The following is a 19,737-nucleotide window of genomic DNA, read 5'->3' as shown; positions in this document are numbered from 1 at the left end:
TGCATCTAAGTAAACCTATTCTGCTATGAAACTGTTTATTCAAGTGCATGCTATGGCCTTATGAAAGCAGAGCCAATGATAGATTTTTGGACCCAGATAAGTAAGACCGTCAGGGACACTGAGAAGTCATGTCCATGTCCCAGCCAGAATTTACAACAGCTCCTTCATGAACTCCCACTCTGTCTTACACTGGCCTTTGTTAGTCTCCCAGTGCAGTAGAGGCATTTCTAGCTCATTTCTATCTGGCTGCTTAAAGGCCCCACTACCAGGCTTTGCACTCTTTCAGTTGTCCAGCTACAACAGTTGGATTTCATAGCTTAGGCTTCCATGATATTATTTAGCCTACAAGCTATTTTCAGAAACTTAAGTATTCAAGATCCTTTGACTCTTTTTATTCGTATCTACATTAATTGCTCCTTGTTGCTATTTAAATCTCCTTACTACTTTTATTGTTATCATAATAACCTCTACGATAAACTGTTATCATATTAACTTCTGCTGTCTCTTCTGTAGATTAAACCACTGCTTTCTTTAACTCCTTCCTCATACATCTCATCTGTGAGGTCCCTGATCATTTCAGCTGCCACTTCCACTTGCTGCTCCTTGTCACTGGAGTACTGTGCCCACACAGGAGCAGCTACTCCAGCTGAGACTGCAGCAATGTTGGATGGAGGAAGCACTGCTTTTCAGACAACACTGCTGTTTACACAGCCCAGAATGTCTGCTTCTTTTGCAATAGCTTGGCCTGTGTTCAGTGAATGATCCATTTGCATCCCGGCTTTTCTTCAGCAGAACTTCTACCTTGTTAGTCATTCCCCACTCTGCATCTGTGCAGGTCAGCACTGTCTTTCCTGAGCACAGAGCTTTGCTCTTACCTCTGTTGAAGTTGAACTGATGTTTTTAGAGCATTTCTGCATTTTGTCAAGGTCAGCTTGAATTCTGGTCTGTGCAGTGCTGGAAGTCCCCCCAGTTTATTGCTGCCTGCAAATTTAATAAGGCTCTTTTCTAGCTTTCCAAATAGGACCCCAACACACCCCTGTGAAACTTTCCCTTCTGGGGCTTCAAAAGATAATCCTTCCTCTGCTGCAACAGACAGTCTATGATTTTAAGGCTTTTAAAACCCAGAAGAGGATGATAAGCAAGTGGCAGTTCCATCCAGGGATCCTTGCACCAGAAGGACTTAGGGATTGTGTTATAGCAGATAACAGCAGAAACACCCCCAGGCCGGTCATGAAACCAGCAGAGGATGCTTCCAAAGAAAGGCATGAAAATTTAGCTGCACAATACTCTTTATTACATCAAATTTATTCCTAATCTCTCACAGTTCAAGGCTAGCTTAAACTCTGATGCATGAGGTTTTATCTTCTCCTTTGCCCAGGTAAGTACAGTTGTACTGAGTCACAGTATGCTTGGAGGAAGTCATGGCTTTGCTAGATTGCATTTTTTTTCACATGGAAAATATCTTACCACAAAGGTGGTCTCTGTATGAAGCAGCTCCATGTCTCACAGGGCACATCTCGCTCAGGGGCTACTCTACCTCTGACGGAGTCCCAGGACTTTCTATGTCATGCTGGAGACTTGGGTCTTTCCCAAAGGGTGCACTGGTGGTTCATAACTAACCCTTTCTTCCCCTTACAGGTATAGCTCATCTCTCCCCCAAACTTACTGAGCTTGATGACTCTTAAAATACTTTCACTAGGATATCAGTCTTCTTAGGCTCCCTCTATAGCAGAAGCACAACAAATAAATAAATAAATAAACTAATAAATAAATCAGGAGATAATTTAGGTGCTCTGACTTACCCTTTTCAGAAACCCTTCTCCTTCCATCAATTATTTAGACAGTATAGGAAGACTTGCCTACTCAGTTACTCCCCTGTCACAGTCCTGTCACCCCTCAGGACTGTGCTGTGCTTACCAGGACTGCAGCAACATGTTAGCAACAAGGAGTAAACTCAAAAGGAATCAAAAAGAAAACAAGAAAAGGATAATTTGCAGAGCATGCAAAGCCTGCAAACAACATCCACCATTTTATATTATTAGACATTCATATTCTCCACATTCAGCAGTCACAGCCTGCTGCAGTTCTGGTAGCCATTAAACCTTACCACTCCTCAGTCCCTAATGTGCTAATAATGGGGAGAAAGGAGGCAGAAAAGGAGCAAGAACAAATGGCAGACATCAGGCAAATGTCTTGAGCATAAGGGAAAATATTTTTAGAAAACAGAAAAACCATGAAACCATCTTCAGTTTTGGTAAGTGCTTTTCTATTAAAGGAACATCAGCATAAGTTATGTGTTAAGGGTAAGAACACACAACTGAAACATATGGCAATAAGATTAAGCAGAGTATTTATTATTATCTTCCCATACTGGGCAAAAAAAATATAAACCCACAAACCTGCAGCTCTTAAAGTAGTTACACATATGGCAGGAAAAAAGCAAGAAACAAGACTGAAACATTCTGTATCTTTTATCATCTGCTGCCATCTGGAAATAGGTGTATTTTCTACAAGGTCTGGGGATTGTGGGGAGAGCTCTAGGTGAGAAAAACAAATGATAGAAAGGGATTTTTTTCAAAGCTAACTAATAATTTTACTTCAGTGGATTCTTGATCTGTACAACTGAGGTATTTTAAATTCTATCAAAATAAAATATTTCCAAATTCATACTCCTAGGCTTTACTGTATTTCCCCAGAAAAAAATAATATTGGAACATACAGTGAGAGACCCCATTGTAACAAACTTGTACCGACGCAGGAAAAGGCAAGGCTTTACCTAGATGGCAAGAGGCTTGCAATCTCACTAGAAGGGAAGAGACAGCAGCAGATACACACAGGCAGAGGACCCAAGAAACAGTGAGGAGGTGCTGGTCATCGCAATAGCTCTCAGGTCCATGGGAGCATAAGGCTTGTTAGTGCTCACACACATCATCGCATGAAAAATCACAGCAAAGGAGACGTGCAGGAGGGATTTGCAGGTACACTGATCTGACTGGCATGGAGTTAATTTTCTTCATAGTAGCCCATACCATGCTGTGCTTCAGATTTGTGACCAAAACAGTGTTGATAACACACTGATGTTTAAGCTGTGTCAGGGCCTTTTCCATTCCTCATGCTGTCCTCCTAGCAAGTAGGCTGGGGATGAGCAAGAGGTTGAGAGAGGACACAGCTGGGACAGTTGACCCAAACTGACAAATGGATGTTCCATACCATATAATATCATGCTCAGCAATAAACCTGGAGATCCTTTTCAAAATAATTATTGCTCAGAGTGGCTGGACATCAGTCTGCTGGTAGGAGGTGGTCAGTGATTGCCTTTGCATCACTTGCTTTTTCTTCTTTTTTTTTTTTTCCTGTTTTCCCATTCCCCTATTAAACTTTGTCTCAACCCATGAGTTTTTCTCTTTGCCCTCCTGATTCTTTCCCCCATTTCAATGGGGGTGGAAGTGAGTGAGCAGCTGATGGGAGCTTAGTTGCTGGCTGATACCAACCCACCACAGCAGGAAAGCAGTGATGCAGCTTTATAAGTGCGTATAAGAGCATGCAAAGCATTATGCATATATCAACCCCTGGGGTACGCCAGCAGTAACTGCTCTCCAGTTGGGCTTTGTGCTGCTGATCACAGTCCTTTGAGTCCAGCTGTTCAGCCAGTTTTCAGTCCACCTCACTGCCAATTCATTTAGCCCATACTCCATCAGTTCATCTATGAGGATGAGAGAAACCCTTATTAAAGTCCAGATAAACATCCACTGTTTCTCCTAATCCATGCAGACAAACTCCTCATCATAGAAAGCTATCAGGTTGGTTAAACATGGTTTCAGCTTCATAAATCTGTGCTGACAAGTCCCAAGTGTCCTTTATCCACCCTGAGTTTGAGTTGATATCTATTTATCTGTGAGAGAGACTGAAAAGCAGTTTAGTCTTGAAAAGCAACAAAAGCTCTGAAGGAAAGGGTAGATCTGTGAGACATCAGCACAGGGATGGTTGCTGACCTCATGGACGAAATCACTGAGAGGTCAAAGAGGTGAGCAAGGCTGAACAGAACCTCATTTTGAAGCTGAAACAGGCTCGAAGCTCTTCCAAGGGCAGGCAGTGAGAGAATTGTGAGGAGAAATAGGGAAAGGTAGGGTCATGGAGGCCAAACTTCTAAAGCATGAAAAATGACAGTTAAAATAGCTGTTCACCTGAAAAAAAAAAATTTGTGCACATCAGTTCAGTTAGGGTTTTTATAAAATACTTTGGTATAAAGATTACCTGGAGCTCTCTTATTGCCACTTCAGGCCCATGGAGCAATAAGCTCTATGTCTGAAAGGGTTGCTCCTGTTCACAGAAAGTACCGTTCCTACAGTTCCTGAGGTTCTCCATGACCACAGAGGGCCTGCCTTAACTGAGTTCATGGCATAATCTTAGGTATACTACTTCTGTTGATGTTAACAGCAAAGCTTCCAATAACTTCATGATGACTAAAATAATATGCTTTAAGATGTGGTGAGCCCTAGCTGGAAAAGTCCGAAACGACGATCTATAAGGTCATGGTTAGCAGCCTGACCATGAAAGTCACCATTGCACCACTGCAAATTATGAGCTTTAAAACACAGGTGAGGCAGCCCCTAAGACATGCTGAGGATGGGCAGTGGTCAGCACAGTACAGAAACTGCAATCTGCTACAAGGTGGCTGTATTGTTGAACAAGCAAACACTAGACATATATTATTAAAAGTCATCTTTAATAGAATTTTAAAATAGCTATTGCAAACTTTATTTGAAGAAAAATAAATCAATGACAATTTTCCAAAATCCTGTGAAACAGTCTAGTTCCTTAACATTTGTTTTATTATTGGAGAAGACAGAAGCAATTTGCATAGCTGGCATGTTAGTTCACCTCTGTTTGCTCAAAAGAGCTCATAAAAGCATTTTTTTTCTACCATTTCTGATTTGATCAAAAGTGGAAATATGTATGATGGTCCTAAACTCGATCAAACTAGGTATCTGACTACATCTCAAGGCAGCCAAGAATTTTAACTCAAATTGCTTAAGGCCTGGTATGGAAAAAGAAGAGATGCAATAGCCAGTAGGACAGCTAATGTATAGTACATTACATCTGCTTATATGATACTTCCTTTGAGCCAGCGTTTTTTATATTTTCTTCCTCATATTAGTATCCCACCATACCTAACAACACTAAAAACCACAACAAAAGAATCAGTTAATGTAACATCATAAGATCTGAGCAAGGCTAATGAAGCTTTTGGGTAACCACTAAGAAATACAGAAATAAAATGTATGATTTGAAAGTAAAGAGAAATCTTAACACTGGAGTTCTGGTGACTCAAATGTGGCACATAAGCAATTAATGCTCATACACATCTGAAAATAACGACCTATCCATTAGGAAGAATAATCACTGGATTGATCTAATACAGCACACTCAGACTTTACTGCATAGAATAGCATTAGTGCAATGGTATTTCCAAGTGGCACACAAAAATACAATAAACTGAATAAGAACACTGAAGTTTTGACATATTTTGACATGGGAAAAAGGAGAATCTAATAATAACTCAAAAGACCTGATTACATGACTGCTGTTGTATTTTATGGATAAATTACTAGTCAGAGTAACTAATTCCAAAATCTTCTTATTTAGAGAACTAAACACATAAATGTGGTTCACTGCATAAAGATTTATGGTAGAAGAAGAAAGGCTACAACAGAAATATTATTGGCCATTAGAATTAAAATTAAATACTCTTTCTTAAGTGTTTGAGATAGATAGAAAAGTTCTGCCATTAGGTACCAGTTGCTTTCCAGATATAATCTTTCCTAAAAACCTAACTGTGTATTTTGAAAAACATCACCACACAGTGTTGTTTGTTCGGGCACTTTGTGAATATCTTGAATATTTTTAATTGCACACACACTGCACACTGTAGTACACTAGAGCCTACATAATGACTATGTTTTCTACATATGCTTTCTGCAGGAATCTGCTTAAACCAAATCTTGTCAATTTTCATACTAACTTCAACAGCACATTTGGAGAAATATTGTTAGGATAATATCTTGAAAACTGAATAAAAGCTATTTTTGAATCTTAGGTTCTATTTTCAACAGTGACTTTCAAGACAAAAGACAGGTGTGTAACCTTGGACCTTGGCTCTTATGTTTCTCCTGCACCAGTTTGGCCACTTCCCCCTTTTATCATGTGCCAGTGATGTGCAGAAGCCACAGGCTCCTGCTTGTGAACTAAATGGGAGCATGGCTGTGCCATGCTGGGAACATCAAGCTGGCCCAGCACACAGATTCCGAGGTGCTGTAAACCCATTAGGCAGCACATGTTCCCTGTTCTGTACAACAGCATTTGGTATAGAAGGTTTCTAGATGACACCCAGAGAGAAATCTGTACAGAAAACCTCTGCTAAGATCATGGATGACAGCAAAGGTAGAATCTTGGGGGGGGGGGGGAGATCCCTTAAAACACATTATGGTTTTGTTCTAAACTCAATCATAAACAAATTACTATTTCTTGCTGATTTAATAGCGTATTAATGGCCCTGCACAGACCATGTCCATTGGCAGCATGTGGCTAAAAAGGGCACAGGAAGTACCAGAGAATACTCAGATTTCAAAGAAACTGCAACCACACAGAAATGTTCAGGCAATGCAACATGAAGACTCCATCACAAAATACCTTTTGCTGACTGCTTTTAGCATCACTCCTTAAAGCTCCTTAAAGACCCTGTTCCTAAAGAGTTTTTGCTAAAAGATTTTGTCCTGGTTTCGGCCAGGATATAGTTAACTTTCCTCGGGCTGAGAGAGAGCACAGCTGGGGGGCCAGGCCTGGATTGGTCATTGGAGTATTCCGTATCATGTGATGTTATGCTCAGTATATAAAGGAGGCAGGTGCTTTCGCTTTGCAGCTTCTGGTTGGCATGGTGGGATTTTTTGTACTGTTGGGATCGCTGCTGGGGGTGGGCTGTGTACTGGTTGTCAGGTGGTGGGAAACCACATTGTGTATTACCCGTTTGGACTTCCTACTGTTACTGTTGCTTTGTTACTATCACTAAACTGTTTGTTATTTTTGGGGTTTTTTTTTATTCAACCTACAAATTCTCCTTTTTTTTTGTCCCTCTCCTATTTCATCAGGGAGGGGGGAAAAAAAAACCAAGCGATCAGCTGCGTGGTGATTGGCTACCAGCCAAGTTCAAACCACAACAGTCATTCTGGCACCAAACGTGGGGCCCGAGGGTTGAGATAACGACAGATCAGGTCATAACATCTACCTTTGGTCCTTAAGATTTTATCACCTCATTTGCTGTATTTAGTCCCCATGCTGCTGCTCACCACCCGCGAGAGTTGGGTTAAGATTTTGTTTTTGCTGTACTGTGTAATGCTGATCTATGACCTGATGCAGTCATTGGTCCTGGGGCTATTTTCAGTTGTGTTTGAGAATTTCAAGAATTTCAAATATCCTTGAAATGTTGACATCAACAATGTCATCTTACTGCTAGGAGCCAGTGTGTTCCTGCATGTGGTTCAGGCTTTGTTCAGGGTTAAGTAACTATTTAAGAGTATCACCTAGAGATCTACCCCAAGGTTGGAGAATTATGACTGGCTGGGGGTGTGGAGGAGCATGGGCAAGTACCTAGAACAGTGGGTACCTCCAGTGTATTAGAACTTCACTCCCGAACAGGTGCAGAATCCTGAAGAACTAGTACAATATTTGGAAAAAGTATGTTGTCACCTGGGTAATTCCAGAGAGGCACAGCTCACTGTAACATGCTGGGGCCTAGCCCACGCCTCCCGAGTGCTATTACTGTTCAACACCCTCAAAAGGAAGAGAAGGGCTCTGGATCTGGTAACAAAACAACTGACATTGCAACCACTCCAAAGTCCACAACAGAAACTGCAGGCCACAGTTTGCTTTTACCTGGAGGGGTGTCCAATACACCTGGAATCGACTGCCCCAGGTGTGGAAACACAGCCCCACCATTTGCCATGGACTGATCCAGACTGCACTGGAACAGGGTGAAGCCCTGGAACACTTACAGTACATCGATGACATCATTATATGGGGTAATATAGCAGAAGTTGTTTTTGAGAAAGGGGAGAAAATAATCTAAATCATTCTGAGAGCCAGTTTTGCCATAAAGCACGGTAAGGTCAAGGGACCTGCACAAGTGATTCAGTGTTAGAAATAAAACAGCAAGATGGACGTTGTCAGATTCCATTGGAGGTGATTAATAAAATAACAGCTATGTCCCCACCGACTAACAAAAAGGAAACACAAGCTTTCTTAGGCGTTGTGGGTTTCTGGAGACTGCACATTCCAAACTACATTCAGATTGCCAGCCCTCTCTATCAAGTAACCCGGAAAAAGAATGATTTTATATGGGGCCTGGAGCAACAACAAGCTTTTGAACAAATTAAACAGGAAATAGTTCATGCAGTAGCCCTCGGGCAGTTCAGACAGGGCAAGATGTTAAAAATGTGCTCTACACAGCTGCTGGGGAGAACAGCCCTACCTGGAGTCTCTGGCAGAAAACACCAGAGGGAGACTCGAGGTCAACCCCTGGGGTTTTGGAGTCAGGGATACAGAGGATGATCCGAGGACCACTATATTCCAACCAAAGAAGAGATATTGGCAGAATATGAAGGGGTCTGAGCTGCTTCTGAATCACAGCTCCTCCTGGCACCAGCATTCCATATCATGTGACGTTATGCTCAGTATATAAAGGATGCGGGTGCTTTCACTTTGTGTCTTCTGGTCGGTGCGGTGGGATTTTTCATGCTGTTGGGATCGCTGCTGGGGGCGGGCTGTGTCCCAGTCGGCGGGTGGTGAGCAACCACATTGTGTATTACCCGTTTGGAATTCCCATTGTTACTGCTGTTTTGTTACTATCACTAAACTGTTTTTTTTCATTCAGTCTATGAATTCTCCCTTTTTTTTGTCCCTTCCCTGTTTCACCGCGGAGGAGGGGAAAAGTAAGCGACTGGCTGCATGGTGATTGGCTACTAGCCAAGTTCAAACCATGACAGATTTCGTAATAACTTCAGTGGGAGCATCTCCCCTCTAACATCAAAACCTGACTTTATAGAGCAATGAAAAAATATAGATATGTTGAGCATTTGTGTAAAGGTTCCTATATAACCATGAGGAAACCAAAAAACGTACTATGCCACATAATATTCCCTTTCCTCTGTTCGATTCACTGCCAACACACAATACAAAACTTATCCTCTGCAACTCATTCAAAGCACTAGCCACAACTCCAAAGTGGCTGAAGGCATTGGTGTAGGAATGTTAAAGGCCACGTGGTGTAAACATTTGTTTAAAGTCATACAATGCACACTGTTCCTTTAAAATAGCTTAGTACAGAGGCAGATTTGGATGTCTGTAATGATATGCCTGCTGTATAGAGAAAAGTAAAATAAAAGAGGATGTTTGTTCACTGACTCTGACAATTTCCATATCGTGGTGCATTATGACTGATGCTTCTTAGTATGGTGTGCAAGGCAGCCAAGAGTCATTTAAAAACATGTGCTGTTTGTCTCAAAAACAAATGTAAGGGAATACTAATAAAAGCTGCACTGTCTGAAATTAGGCTGAACAGTTTAAATCCACTTTTCTGGAGAATATTTGGGAAGCTGGGACTGCCTGCAAAATAAAACTAATTTATTCCTACTATCTACTGCAAAAGGGTAGTTTCTCTCCAGTACATTCTAGAAAATAAGCCTCTTTATCCTAACATTAATCAGGGATCAATGTCTCTCTTAGAAGCTCTACGTATAGTAAAAACTGAAAGTATGTGAGCTTTGGATTCTTGAAATGATACTAAATCGAGGCAAATGACATGTCAAGGTTGCTGTCCCCAAAAGCAAAAGACGACCTGTTTTCATAGGTCATCAAAAAAGCAAACCCACAGCAAAACACATTCCAGTTTAGAGTATGAATGTTTTCCAGATCTTACACTTGGCACAATTTAATCTATGTTCCCATACATGGGTAAAGGATTTGAGATGCAATGATGTGTTTCAATTTGTATCTTGGTTTCTATTAGCTTTGGACCCATGTAATCGGGGGCATGACTTACAGAGGTTCAGATCCTGCATCCTATTGACTAAGTAGTGCTTTGGATTTCAATAAATATGGTGTTACTTCATGTGGGTCAAAGCAGCATAGGCACTAAACAACTATTCAAGGGGCTAGATCCAAAGTGCACCAAAGACAAGTGAAAAGTGTGAACTGACTACAAAGAACCAGGCCTAAGATCTGCCAAAGACAGAACAGAATCCTAAGTTTGTGAAAAACATTGTACCTTCTAAATATAGCAAAAGTAAAACAAATAACTAGTTTTACTAGTTACCACCTAAACTAGATTTGCAGTTAAAAACCTATACCTTGGTATTAGAAGGCACCCAGTTTGGGAAGCTCAGGCCTCTTCCCAAGCCACCATCCACTAATTTCCTTTGTGAACAAAAGTACAGATGAGCACAGAATACAAAAATATACATTTTAAGCAGTAGCAAAATTTGAATAAAATTAGAAATTGCTCAAGGAAAGTGACTGACATATTATTACATGTGCACACATACACACTCCGTCTGAAAAAGGTAAAAGAAAGGGAATCAATAGTCTTAAAATGTCTACCTCTGTTAGTCAGCATGACAGCTATTAACTTCATTTTAGTAACTAGGAATGTTATCAGCTTGGCTTCCTTATCAAAAAGAAGTATTAGATATCACAGGCAGTGTTCAAGAAGGATAAATGGGCTGCCAGACAGGGAAGACATTCAATACACTCACTCAGGAGGGAAGAGCTCCCAAGCTCACGCATTTCTGCATTCATAGAGACGTGTAATTCTCCCCATGTGCAAAAAGCAGGTTTGGGTGTAAAAGTGCTTGTTGCTCTTCACTGTCTCTCTCTCCTCAACTCCACTTCAGCAAAGCACTTAAGCACACAAGGATGTGCTTAAAGATAAGCAAATGTGTCAATTGTTATGCTGGACTGAATGCATGTGCAGCCCACACCTCCTAAAAGTCTCTCCAGCCAACCAACAACAGGAGTTGCATGCACAGATGGCATTCAGGGCCAACCAGCTAACATGGCACAGAGAGCAGTAAACAGCTCTTTAGGGTTATGCCACTTAAACCATTGACAGGACAACACTGCAAACACAAGATGTAAATGATGCCCCAGAGTTTTTCTAGAAGACTTCCAAAAACCAGAAAAGAATCAAAGCAGCTTTCATCCTGCTGGCCATAAATATGCCAGTGACACCAGCATTCTCACACAGAAAGAGAACTAGGTTTGTTTCTGAATAACCCTGGAAAAATGAAGTCTCAAACATAAGACTCCATCTTTGATACACTTACAGTAAAAGTCTTTCAGAGTAAAATGCATAAGAACATCCTGAGGCCTTATTTTTTTTAAACATGATTAGCTTATGAATTGGCAAAAAAGTCCACCTAGCTTCTCTGTAATGATAAAAAAAGACTGACAATTTTCTGGAGCATTCAGCAGTTTGTGAATGCAGCACTTTTTGGCTCTTGGATCTGCTCTAAAGCCAGCTCCTTTTATTTTTCATATTATTCCCCATGAGAGCATACAGTGAAATTCAATATTAATGTTAAGTGTCATGCCTGCAGAACAGAACAAAGCAAGCTCTGATACCAAGCTCCCAGTGCTCTGCTTACCAGCACCCCAACAGAGGAGCAGATAGTGTTTCAGAAAAGCATGGTAAACTAACATACATTCCTAAAAAACAAGCACAAAGCTGGGGTAAAAAAAGGGAGTGGGAACACGGAAGCTAGGTTTGTATTTTCTGACTGCTTTCTTGGTAACTCTGTGCTTCTTCTGAAAATAATTTCAGTATGAAACTAACACTTGGAAAGTTTTTCCAGCAGATGCTTAAAGAAGTTTTCTGGCACAGCCAGAAATTTACCATATGGGCCAGCCCAGCTCTCCCTGAACGCAGTAGGAGTTCGGTCACTGTAATCACTAAAGATGGGCTGGTATCTGAAATTTTCTTTGGACAATTTATAGAAACCTTAGATGTGAAACATAATCTGTTTCCTTTTACAGCACCCAACTGCACAGCAAGTTTACATGAAGGACAAACAGCACACAGAACAAGGAGGCCAATGAAGAGTGCTGAAGCAAGGCCGGAGAACCATCTCGGTGGCAAAGACTGCAATCACTTTCACAGAAGTCACAAGGGGTTATACTTTGCATTACTTCTGAATTGTAGCTTCTCACTGCTCTTCTCCCTGTTCAAAGGTTAGTTAACATTAGTTAATGAACTTCTAAGAACCGACCAACAAATTAGCTTTACAAAGAAAGCATTTTTAAGGGATGCACTAAACTCTGATGCAGACCTTGTCCTTAGTCCTTAAGAATATTAATTCATATCTTGAAATTAATATTGATTTATTGAGAATGTATTGATACTAAATGTATTTAAATAGAATTAAAATATTTATACATGTGCATTTGTATGTGACTTTTTAATACACATATTCATTTGCCTATCCAACAGCATTCTTATAAAAGACTAGATCCTGAGCTCTGCTAGGAATTGAAGCATGTGGAAATTCATTTTGGCCATAGATTCTAAGTGTTATGTGTTTGTCTCATAAAAATTGCTCTAATCTGTTAAGCCTTAAAACATGCTTTAGGTTAATGGACAGTGTAGTTATATCTGCTAATTTCCTATTTTAGTTTAAAATTCTGTGATTGAACAAATACTTCAGCCTACATAGAGTAAATGTGATCTTCAACTAGCTAAAGTAGTACGCATCATAGCGTATTTGGATATAGCATATCTTGTCTTGTGCTAAAACCAACCAACATGAAGAAAATTGCCTATCCAACTTTTTTATGCCTTATCTCAAACTAAACCCAAATCCTTAATAATGTTTCAGTTGGCTGCTGTAATGAAAACCTCTCTAATATCTTCTCCAGCAGCTTGTAATCTTTCTTCATTTTTCATTTTGCCCAAGAGCTTTGTACATTGCTGCCTTTCTCTAAAACACACTCTACACATACACCAAAAAAAAAAACCACCCTAAACCAAAAAACTTTGAAACTGATTTTCCCTTTTTTACATAACTATAGAAATCAAACCACTGGCATTTTCTCCAGTGAAGGAGTTTAAACAAGAAACAGATGGAAAAGCTACTTGAAAGATAATCATTAACTTGGTAAGTGAACCACAGTGAAGTTCCTGCTTCATTTTGGTAGTTTTTGAGAACACATTGGGCCAGACTGAAGCCAATTTATACCAGCTGAGAATTAAGTTATAATGATTCACACCAGCTGAGGAACCAACCCATTAGGACAGTAAAATGTATATATGGGAAAACACTACTATTTGTTAGAAAATTTGGCATGTCAATGTCTAAAAAGGCTGCAATTCAATGAAAAAAAGTAAATTTCAGTTTGATGTTGTTTTCACTAAAATTTACCCTATTTCCATGAAAATATACTTTCTTTAAAACTTCGGAATCACTAAGATCCATTTGGAATGACTGACACTTACTAGGTTCATAGTAATCCACTATAGTCACTGAAGCATCTTGGATATTTGCCACTTTGAAGTCTCTCACAGCTGGAATATCCACACAAACCTGTGTTTCATTTAGCTAGAAAAACAGAAGAGAAACATCCTGAGAACCCTGGTGATGGTGCTTTCATGGAAGAGGTAAGGACTTCTAGCTCAGCGGTAGTCCATTTCTGAAGACTTGGAGTCAGGTTGCGTATAAAGATGCTTATCTCATTTGTAGTCATTTTGGCCAAACTACAGAGTCCTTGAAATGTTTGCCTTCTTATATATGATTTTTAAGAGGCCTAGTGTAGAAACCCCTTACAAATATAACTGAGTTGTACCTATCTAATCAGTCTCACTGAAAAGCAGTGGAACTATTAATTCAATGTGAATAGCAGATGTTGATTTCCCCAAAGAATACAATCATAACGTCTTTCCAAATTTAAACCAAACAATGGCAGACTCAAGATTAACATCACTACAAACACATTTCTTTGTTATTTTCCACTTACAGAGTCTAAGTATAGGTTGACTTTTCCATTGTCCCTTTCCATCTTCTTAACTGTATTGTCTAAAGGAATGAAATCCGGTGACACAGAGAAACCACTGAGTAAGCCAACCTCCATGAGGACCATACCACTACTGGGAGCTGTGCCAGAACCCAAGTACCTTTTCAAAACACAGAAACAAAGAAACTTTTAGTATAAATACAGTAGTCCACTCTCCAAGAAACTGTTTGGCTATTAAATCCCAACTACGGAAGCAATAATGCTTAAGAATACTTAAGAAACAAATAGAACTAAATGCTGACAAGAAAATTCCTAATGATAAAGAGATAATATTTGATTGATTTTTCTATTACTCTGCCTGATAATTTCAACTGCATATGCAAAAGCAGGTTTAGCACTGAGAAAACTACAGTACATAAATCATATGAGAGACTACACTGACACCACTAGGAGCTTTCCATTGGCGTCTATAAGTGCAGGTTTACATCACAAACATGCAGGAAATATTGCAATTAAACACATGTTTCAAAAGAAGTAATTAAGAAACTGCTGTAGGAACTCTTGAACTGAAATATACAATAGTTCCTCTTATGGATGCATTGGTTTGCTTCTGTTCATTTTTGGAGGGTGAGATAAAGGTATACACCAAAAAAAGTCTCCCAAACCTTTTCATATTTCCTTCATAGAGACTGATGGTTCCATTAACAAAGTTATCATCAGATTATTTCTCAAAGTTCCGGTTCTAAAATGCATCGCCACATTATTCATCCAGTTTTGGAAAAAGAAGAAGTAAGTTGAGTTCCTTCTCTTTTCCCAAATAATGCTTATTATTACATCTTCTTCCAACGTGAGAATCAGATGCTGGACTAAAAAGCTTTGTTCTATTGAGCAAGCCTTACATACTATGGTGCACAACAGAACTATCAAAATACATTTATAGTGTTCTGTGCTACAAGTGATTCCTAAATGACCTGCAAAAGATTGTATTGCTCTATATAAAGCAGGTGGCAGAAGAGTTTCCCCCCACTTGGCATGGAGGGTAAATGATTATTGTTATACTAGAATAGAAGTGTCTCCAATCCTCATTTTGAAGGCCTGACAGTAGTTGAAAGTAATTGAATAAAACTATTTCTTTGTAGAGCTGGATGGTTTAAAAAAAAGGGAAGACTTGCTTTCAAAGCAATGCTGTTAAGCCTGGCAGCATGGCTGATTGAATGCAGATATGACTTTGAAAGAAATACAGCACAACGGCTGACTTCAGTTGGCTCGTGAGATTAGAAACAAATGAAACCATCTGTTGGATGATGTGCTGTGCCAAAGTAGCTGCTATTGAAAACAAATAACTGAATTGGAACTGGATGTAATTATTTCTGCATAATTACCAATAAGAGGGGAGGAAAATACCCAAGCTGTCTAGCCAGCCTGGGGTGCGACCAAAATACCAACGGGTAACCAAACCAGCTTGGTATTGTCAAGTGAATAAGATATATCCCTAGAAGTTATGAGGATCTGGCTCTCTTAACAAAGAAAAGGACAGCACTGTGGGTGGCTCCTGGTATCGTCTCTTCAACATCATGGTCTCTTAAAAAATAAAAAATGAATCACCAGTAAGAGAAAGAAAGAAGACTTGAAACTTGAACTTGAAAAAACCTGAGAATGTTTTGAGTTGATTTTTCTGTTTCAGCAGTCCAGCAATATGAGATCTACATGAGACCCTCTCATAGATGATGCAAAGAGGAGAAAACACCAAGCTAGTGTAGGCAGAAAGCATAAACAAGAGTGAGTAGAAATGTCAGCGATCAGTTTCCCATGCCTGAAAATGGCATGCAGGCAACAAGACTGACCAGAGAAGAAACTGGCAGCCCTGTGAGTTAGCTCCTCTAACCAAGAATCCATTTAATTTGACCGAGACATTATCTGCTCCAGTGTCATAAATTATACCCAGTTGAGATGACCATGGCCAATCACTATCAAGCTTGGTTGAAAGAAGGTAGAATATTCTGCAGATTAGAGAAAGAAAAAAATTCCAAAGCTTCAGCTTCCATTACCCAACTATACATAGTCACAGCTAGCTAAACTCGTTAAGATTTCAACAGTCTTTCTGTATTTGTCTACACTGGTTTCTCTACCATGAAGCCACATCGTGTTGTAAAGATTATAAATAGACCATCTTTAAACTAATTCAGGAATTTAATATAGATAATGCATATGTCATATACAATATACAGGGAAAAAAAGAACAGGATGACTAGTCTATCAAGCCAAGCAACCAGAGATAGGTCTCAGCCTAAAGAATAGAAACACAGACTTACTAGAACTTATACCAATCCACTTTCCGTCATAAGTGTTGATGGATCTTAATGTTCAAAATATTCTGCTGGGGCAGTTTTATAATGCCACTAGACTTTCCCCTATCCTTTGAACACTTCACAATTAAAACATCATCACCCTAGAGTCTTCCCAGAGAGATGGAGCCCTTCCTGTCTGTATTCCTGAGCCAAAGGTCTTAGCTAGAAAATCAGAATGCTTAGACAAGACTTATCCCAGACCCATCATGTAAGCCCTTTACATGTCAGGAGTTTGTGCTAGAGTTTAGAAAGCTGTTGACACTTCACAGAAAACTTTAAAAAAGAACAAGTCCATTCTATTTCAAGAGCTCTCATGTCCCTGCCCACCATCTGTATCACTGAATTGCTTACCAGAAACACATAAAAACAAGGTTCTGGCTTTGTGCCTGCTGGCTATTTCCCAAATTAAATGAATCCTCTCTGTACTGAAATCACATTCACTGTAGCTGATTACTTGTATGATGGTGTCACCTAGAGGCTCCATCTCCTGTCACAGCTCCCTTGTGGTAGGCAGGCATACAGTGTTTAAAGTTTAAATAAATAACAAAATGAAGATGTGGAGGAAAGGAATGCAAGAGTAATCACGGTGGATCAGGTGGTACTTTGCAAATCTTGCATTTACAAGGAACCCATTATAATGTCACAAGAAGAAAACAGTGTTTCTAGAGGAAGTATTCACAAACAGATGAAATCCTAAAATACAAACAATGTTGTCATCTCAACATCTTTGTAGATAATAAAAGATATAAGATAAAAACCATAAATATATATAGAAACAATGTCCTATAGGGTTTTCTGTAAAATATACAGTGTTCTTTATCTACAATAAGAAGTGCATACTAAAGAAACTGCCAGAGAACAAACACCTTCACATATTTCTTTTAAATACATGTACAAACACTTCCACAGCAAGTAAAAATGAGGCAGCAAAGCAGTCAAAGAAACAACTTGGTTTAATGACTGGCTGACCTAGGAATATGCAATATGACTGTTTCATGTCCCCTGTTCTCATCAGATCCAAATTCTATCCAGGTAACACCTGGTGGCTGTTCTGTGGCCTCTGACATGATAGTTCAGCAGTCTCAGCTCAGTTCTTAGTATGTGTTTACCGAACAAGAAACACCATCCCAGATGCATCCCCTCCTCCCTTATTCAACAGAAAGAATAGAATTAGCCTGGCTGGAAAAACTCATCACCTCTTTCAACTCTAGAATGATGCTTACATTATATTATATTACATTACCAAATTCATAACTATAAGACATATTGGTAAATGAAAGACCACAAAGATACTTGCACAATAAGACAAAACCCCAGTTGAATTTATCATTACGTAAACATGGATTTTGACTCCTGCCAAAATTGTTCTGAGCAAAGTTTATTAATAGAGATGACAAAAGAATGATTACTTCTATTTCATGGTGTTTTCAGCACTTCAGAACCTCCTTCCCTCTTTACAAAAAAAAGAAGTATCCACTTCTAGATCAAAAGCAAAGCATTCTGTTCATGAAAGGTAAGAGTAATGGGCAGTTGTCACAGTCTGCTACCAGAAGTTAGAATGTGGAAGATGGCGGTTCAATTTTCAAGTCTGTCCACAGTCCTCCATATAGCTAAGAAGCACTTTCACCAAAGAAGCCTTTGAGTTTTTTCTTGTATTTCACACAGATACTTCCATGTACCTCTAACATTTAGGGTGCCACCACCTTTATGCATACCAGTAAAAAAATATCACCTGGCCAGCAACAATTTTGCACAAAAGACCTATCGCTATTGATTTATGAATTGCTTCTTAGTTTAACTACTGCTGTTTTTACAAAGTAATTCTTTTATTCTCGTTAGTTATACATTTATAACCCCTACATTAGTAAATCCACACAAACACATGGATAATTTAGCTCATTTTAAATAATTTAAAAGCTGTATAGCCAAAGAGGTGTATGAGACGCTCCAATTGAATTACCTACCTTGTGCACACATTCAGGGTCAAATGGTTTTTATCGTCTTTGTCATCTTTTACATCAACATTCAAGTCAAAGGCTTCTTGTTTCCGGACAGATCTGAGCCTCTGATCAGTGTGTTTTGTGTTGTAAATAACATTAAGCTGTGGATTGCAAGTAGAGACATTAGGTGACATATGTAAAGCAAATCTCTGTGGTTAAAACACCAAGTTTCTAACAGTGTAACACCAGAGGAGTGCTCACATGAGACAGGATACATGGCCTTGTATGGGACAGCTGCATGCATGAGATTCACAGGAATTCTCTGAAAGAAATATCCTTTCTGAACACTTTGTAATGCAGCAGAACCAATGCAATTAGCAAGACACAACTGAGATAAACACAGGGGAGCTCTAGGACAACCTGCAGCTTTCTCCCTAGTTGTTGTCTGGTGGTTTATAATGTATGCAGTTACTTCCTGACAGCATGAAATGGAATGAATAAAGAAAACTTCAGAGACTGACACCCACTGGGTTAAAAGAGACAGGCTGTATATGAAAGCAGAGCAAGAGCAAATACATAATGTATATACAGAATTTTGTCTTCAGTCTTCATGCCACAGCATTCATACACTCCAAACAGATGAGGAATAGCATGTTACTCCAAGCTCAGAACAACAGAGTTTTCTTGCAGCTAAGTAGTTTCATCATCTGGTTCATCTGTGCAAAGACAAAGCTACAGTCTTCAGTCTGCCTCAAGGACAGAGCTCTCATTCTTTCTTCACAACAACAGCCAAGCTCTGCTAAGTGAGCCAAGTAAGGAAGTATGACAGGATGTCCAGTGCAGGACAGTAACATTAACAGAAAATAAGCTCATCTGTTAGGCACAGTTTGAAGAGTTTCCAATTCTTCTAGTGTAGACATGTATAAGATGCTTGAAACAGTGATAGAAGAGTGGTAAAACCAGAAGCCCTTAAAAAAGGTCTGAATAATTAGGAGGTAGACTGATTATCTCAATGTCCTATAAAATTACCAATACCAACAGCCAAAGGAGAAATGCTGAAGCTGGAATTGAGCAACCAGTGAGTACTCTCATGTTATCAGCCATGAGAGAAAATTATGCAGTAAAAAAACAGGCTGTCCTGCCTACAGAATTGAACTTGAGGAGGTAAAGAAACACCTGAATCATTACCTGCAGTGTTTCTTTAAAACTGCCTTAGTATCAGACTGGAGGATGACAAGTGTGACAGCAATTTTTTAAAGAGTACTGGGGTCTAGAAAACTGTGATTATCAAGTAAACTCTGTATCTGTACCAGAAAACATGGTCAAAACTATAATAAGGAGTCAAATTAATGGACAAATGAGTCAATATAACATGTTGGAGAATAGCCTGTTGC

The 19,737-nt window shown here is 39.4% G+C and overlaps 1 protein-coding gene across 1 annotated transcript in view; it reads right to left on the bottom strand.

Moving 5' to 3' along the window:
- Window positions 1-4,709: 4,709 nt before the first annotated feature.
- The window catches only part of CD109 (CD109 molecule), an 82,375-nt gene continuing 67,347 nt past the window's right edge, over window positions 4,710-19,737 (bottom strand). The window contains exons 30-33 of the mRNA XM_074861887.1: window positions 18,368-18,504; window positions 14,059-14,215; window positions 13,541-13,643; window positions 4,710-12,269 (exon numbers count right to left, since the gene is read on the bottom strand). Coding sequence (XP_074717988.1) covers window positions 12,079-12,269; window positions 13,541-13,643; window positions 14,059-14,215; window positions 18,368-18,504 — 588 coding nt within the window. The 3' untranslated portion in view covers window positions 4,710-12,078. The remainder of the gene's footprint in view (window positions 12,270-13,540; window positions 13,644-14,058; window positions 14,216-18,367; window positions 18,505-19,737) is intronic.

The sequence above is a fragment of the Strix uralensis genome, chromosome 3, assembly GCF_047716275.1.
Source record: "Strix uralensis isolate ZFMK-TIS-50842 chromosome 3, bStrUra1, whole genome shotgun sequence".
In the NCBI taxonomy this organism is placed as follows: Eukaryota; Metazoa; Chordata; class Aves; order Strigiformes; family Strigidae; genus Strix; species Strix uralensis.
The sequence above is the reverse complement of the archived record's forward strand: the minus strand, read 5'-3'. Positions and strand labels throughout refer to the sequence as shown.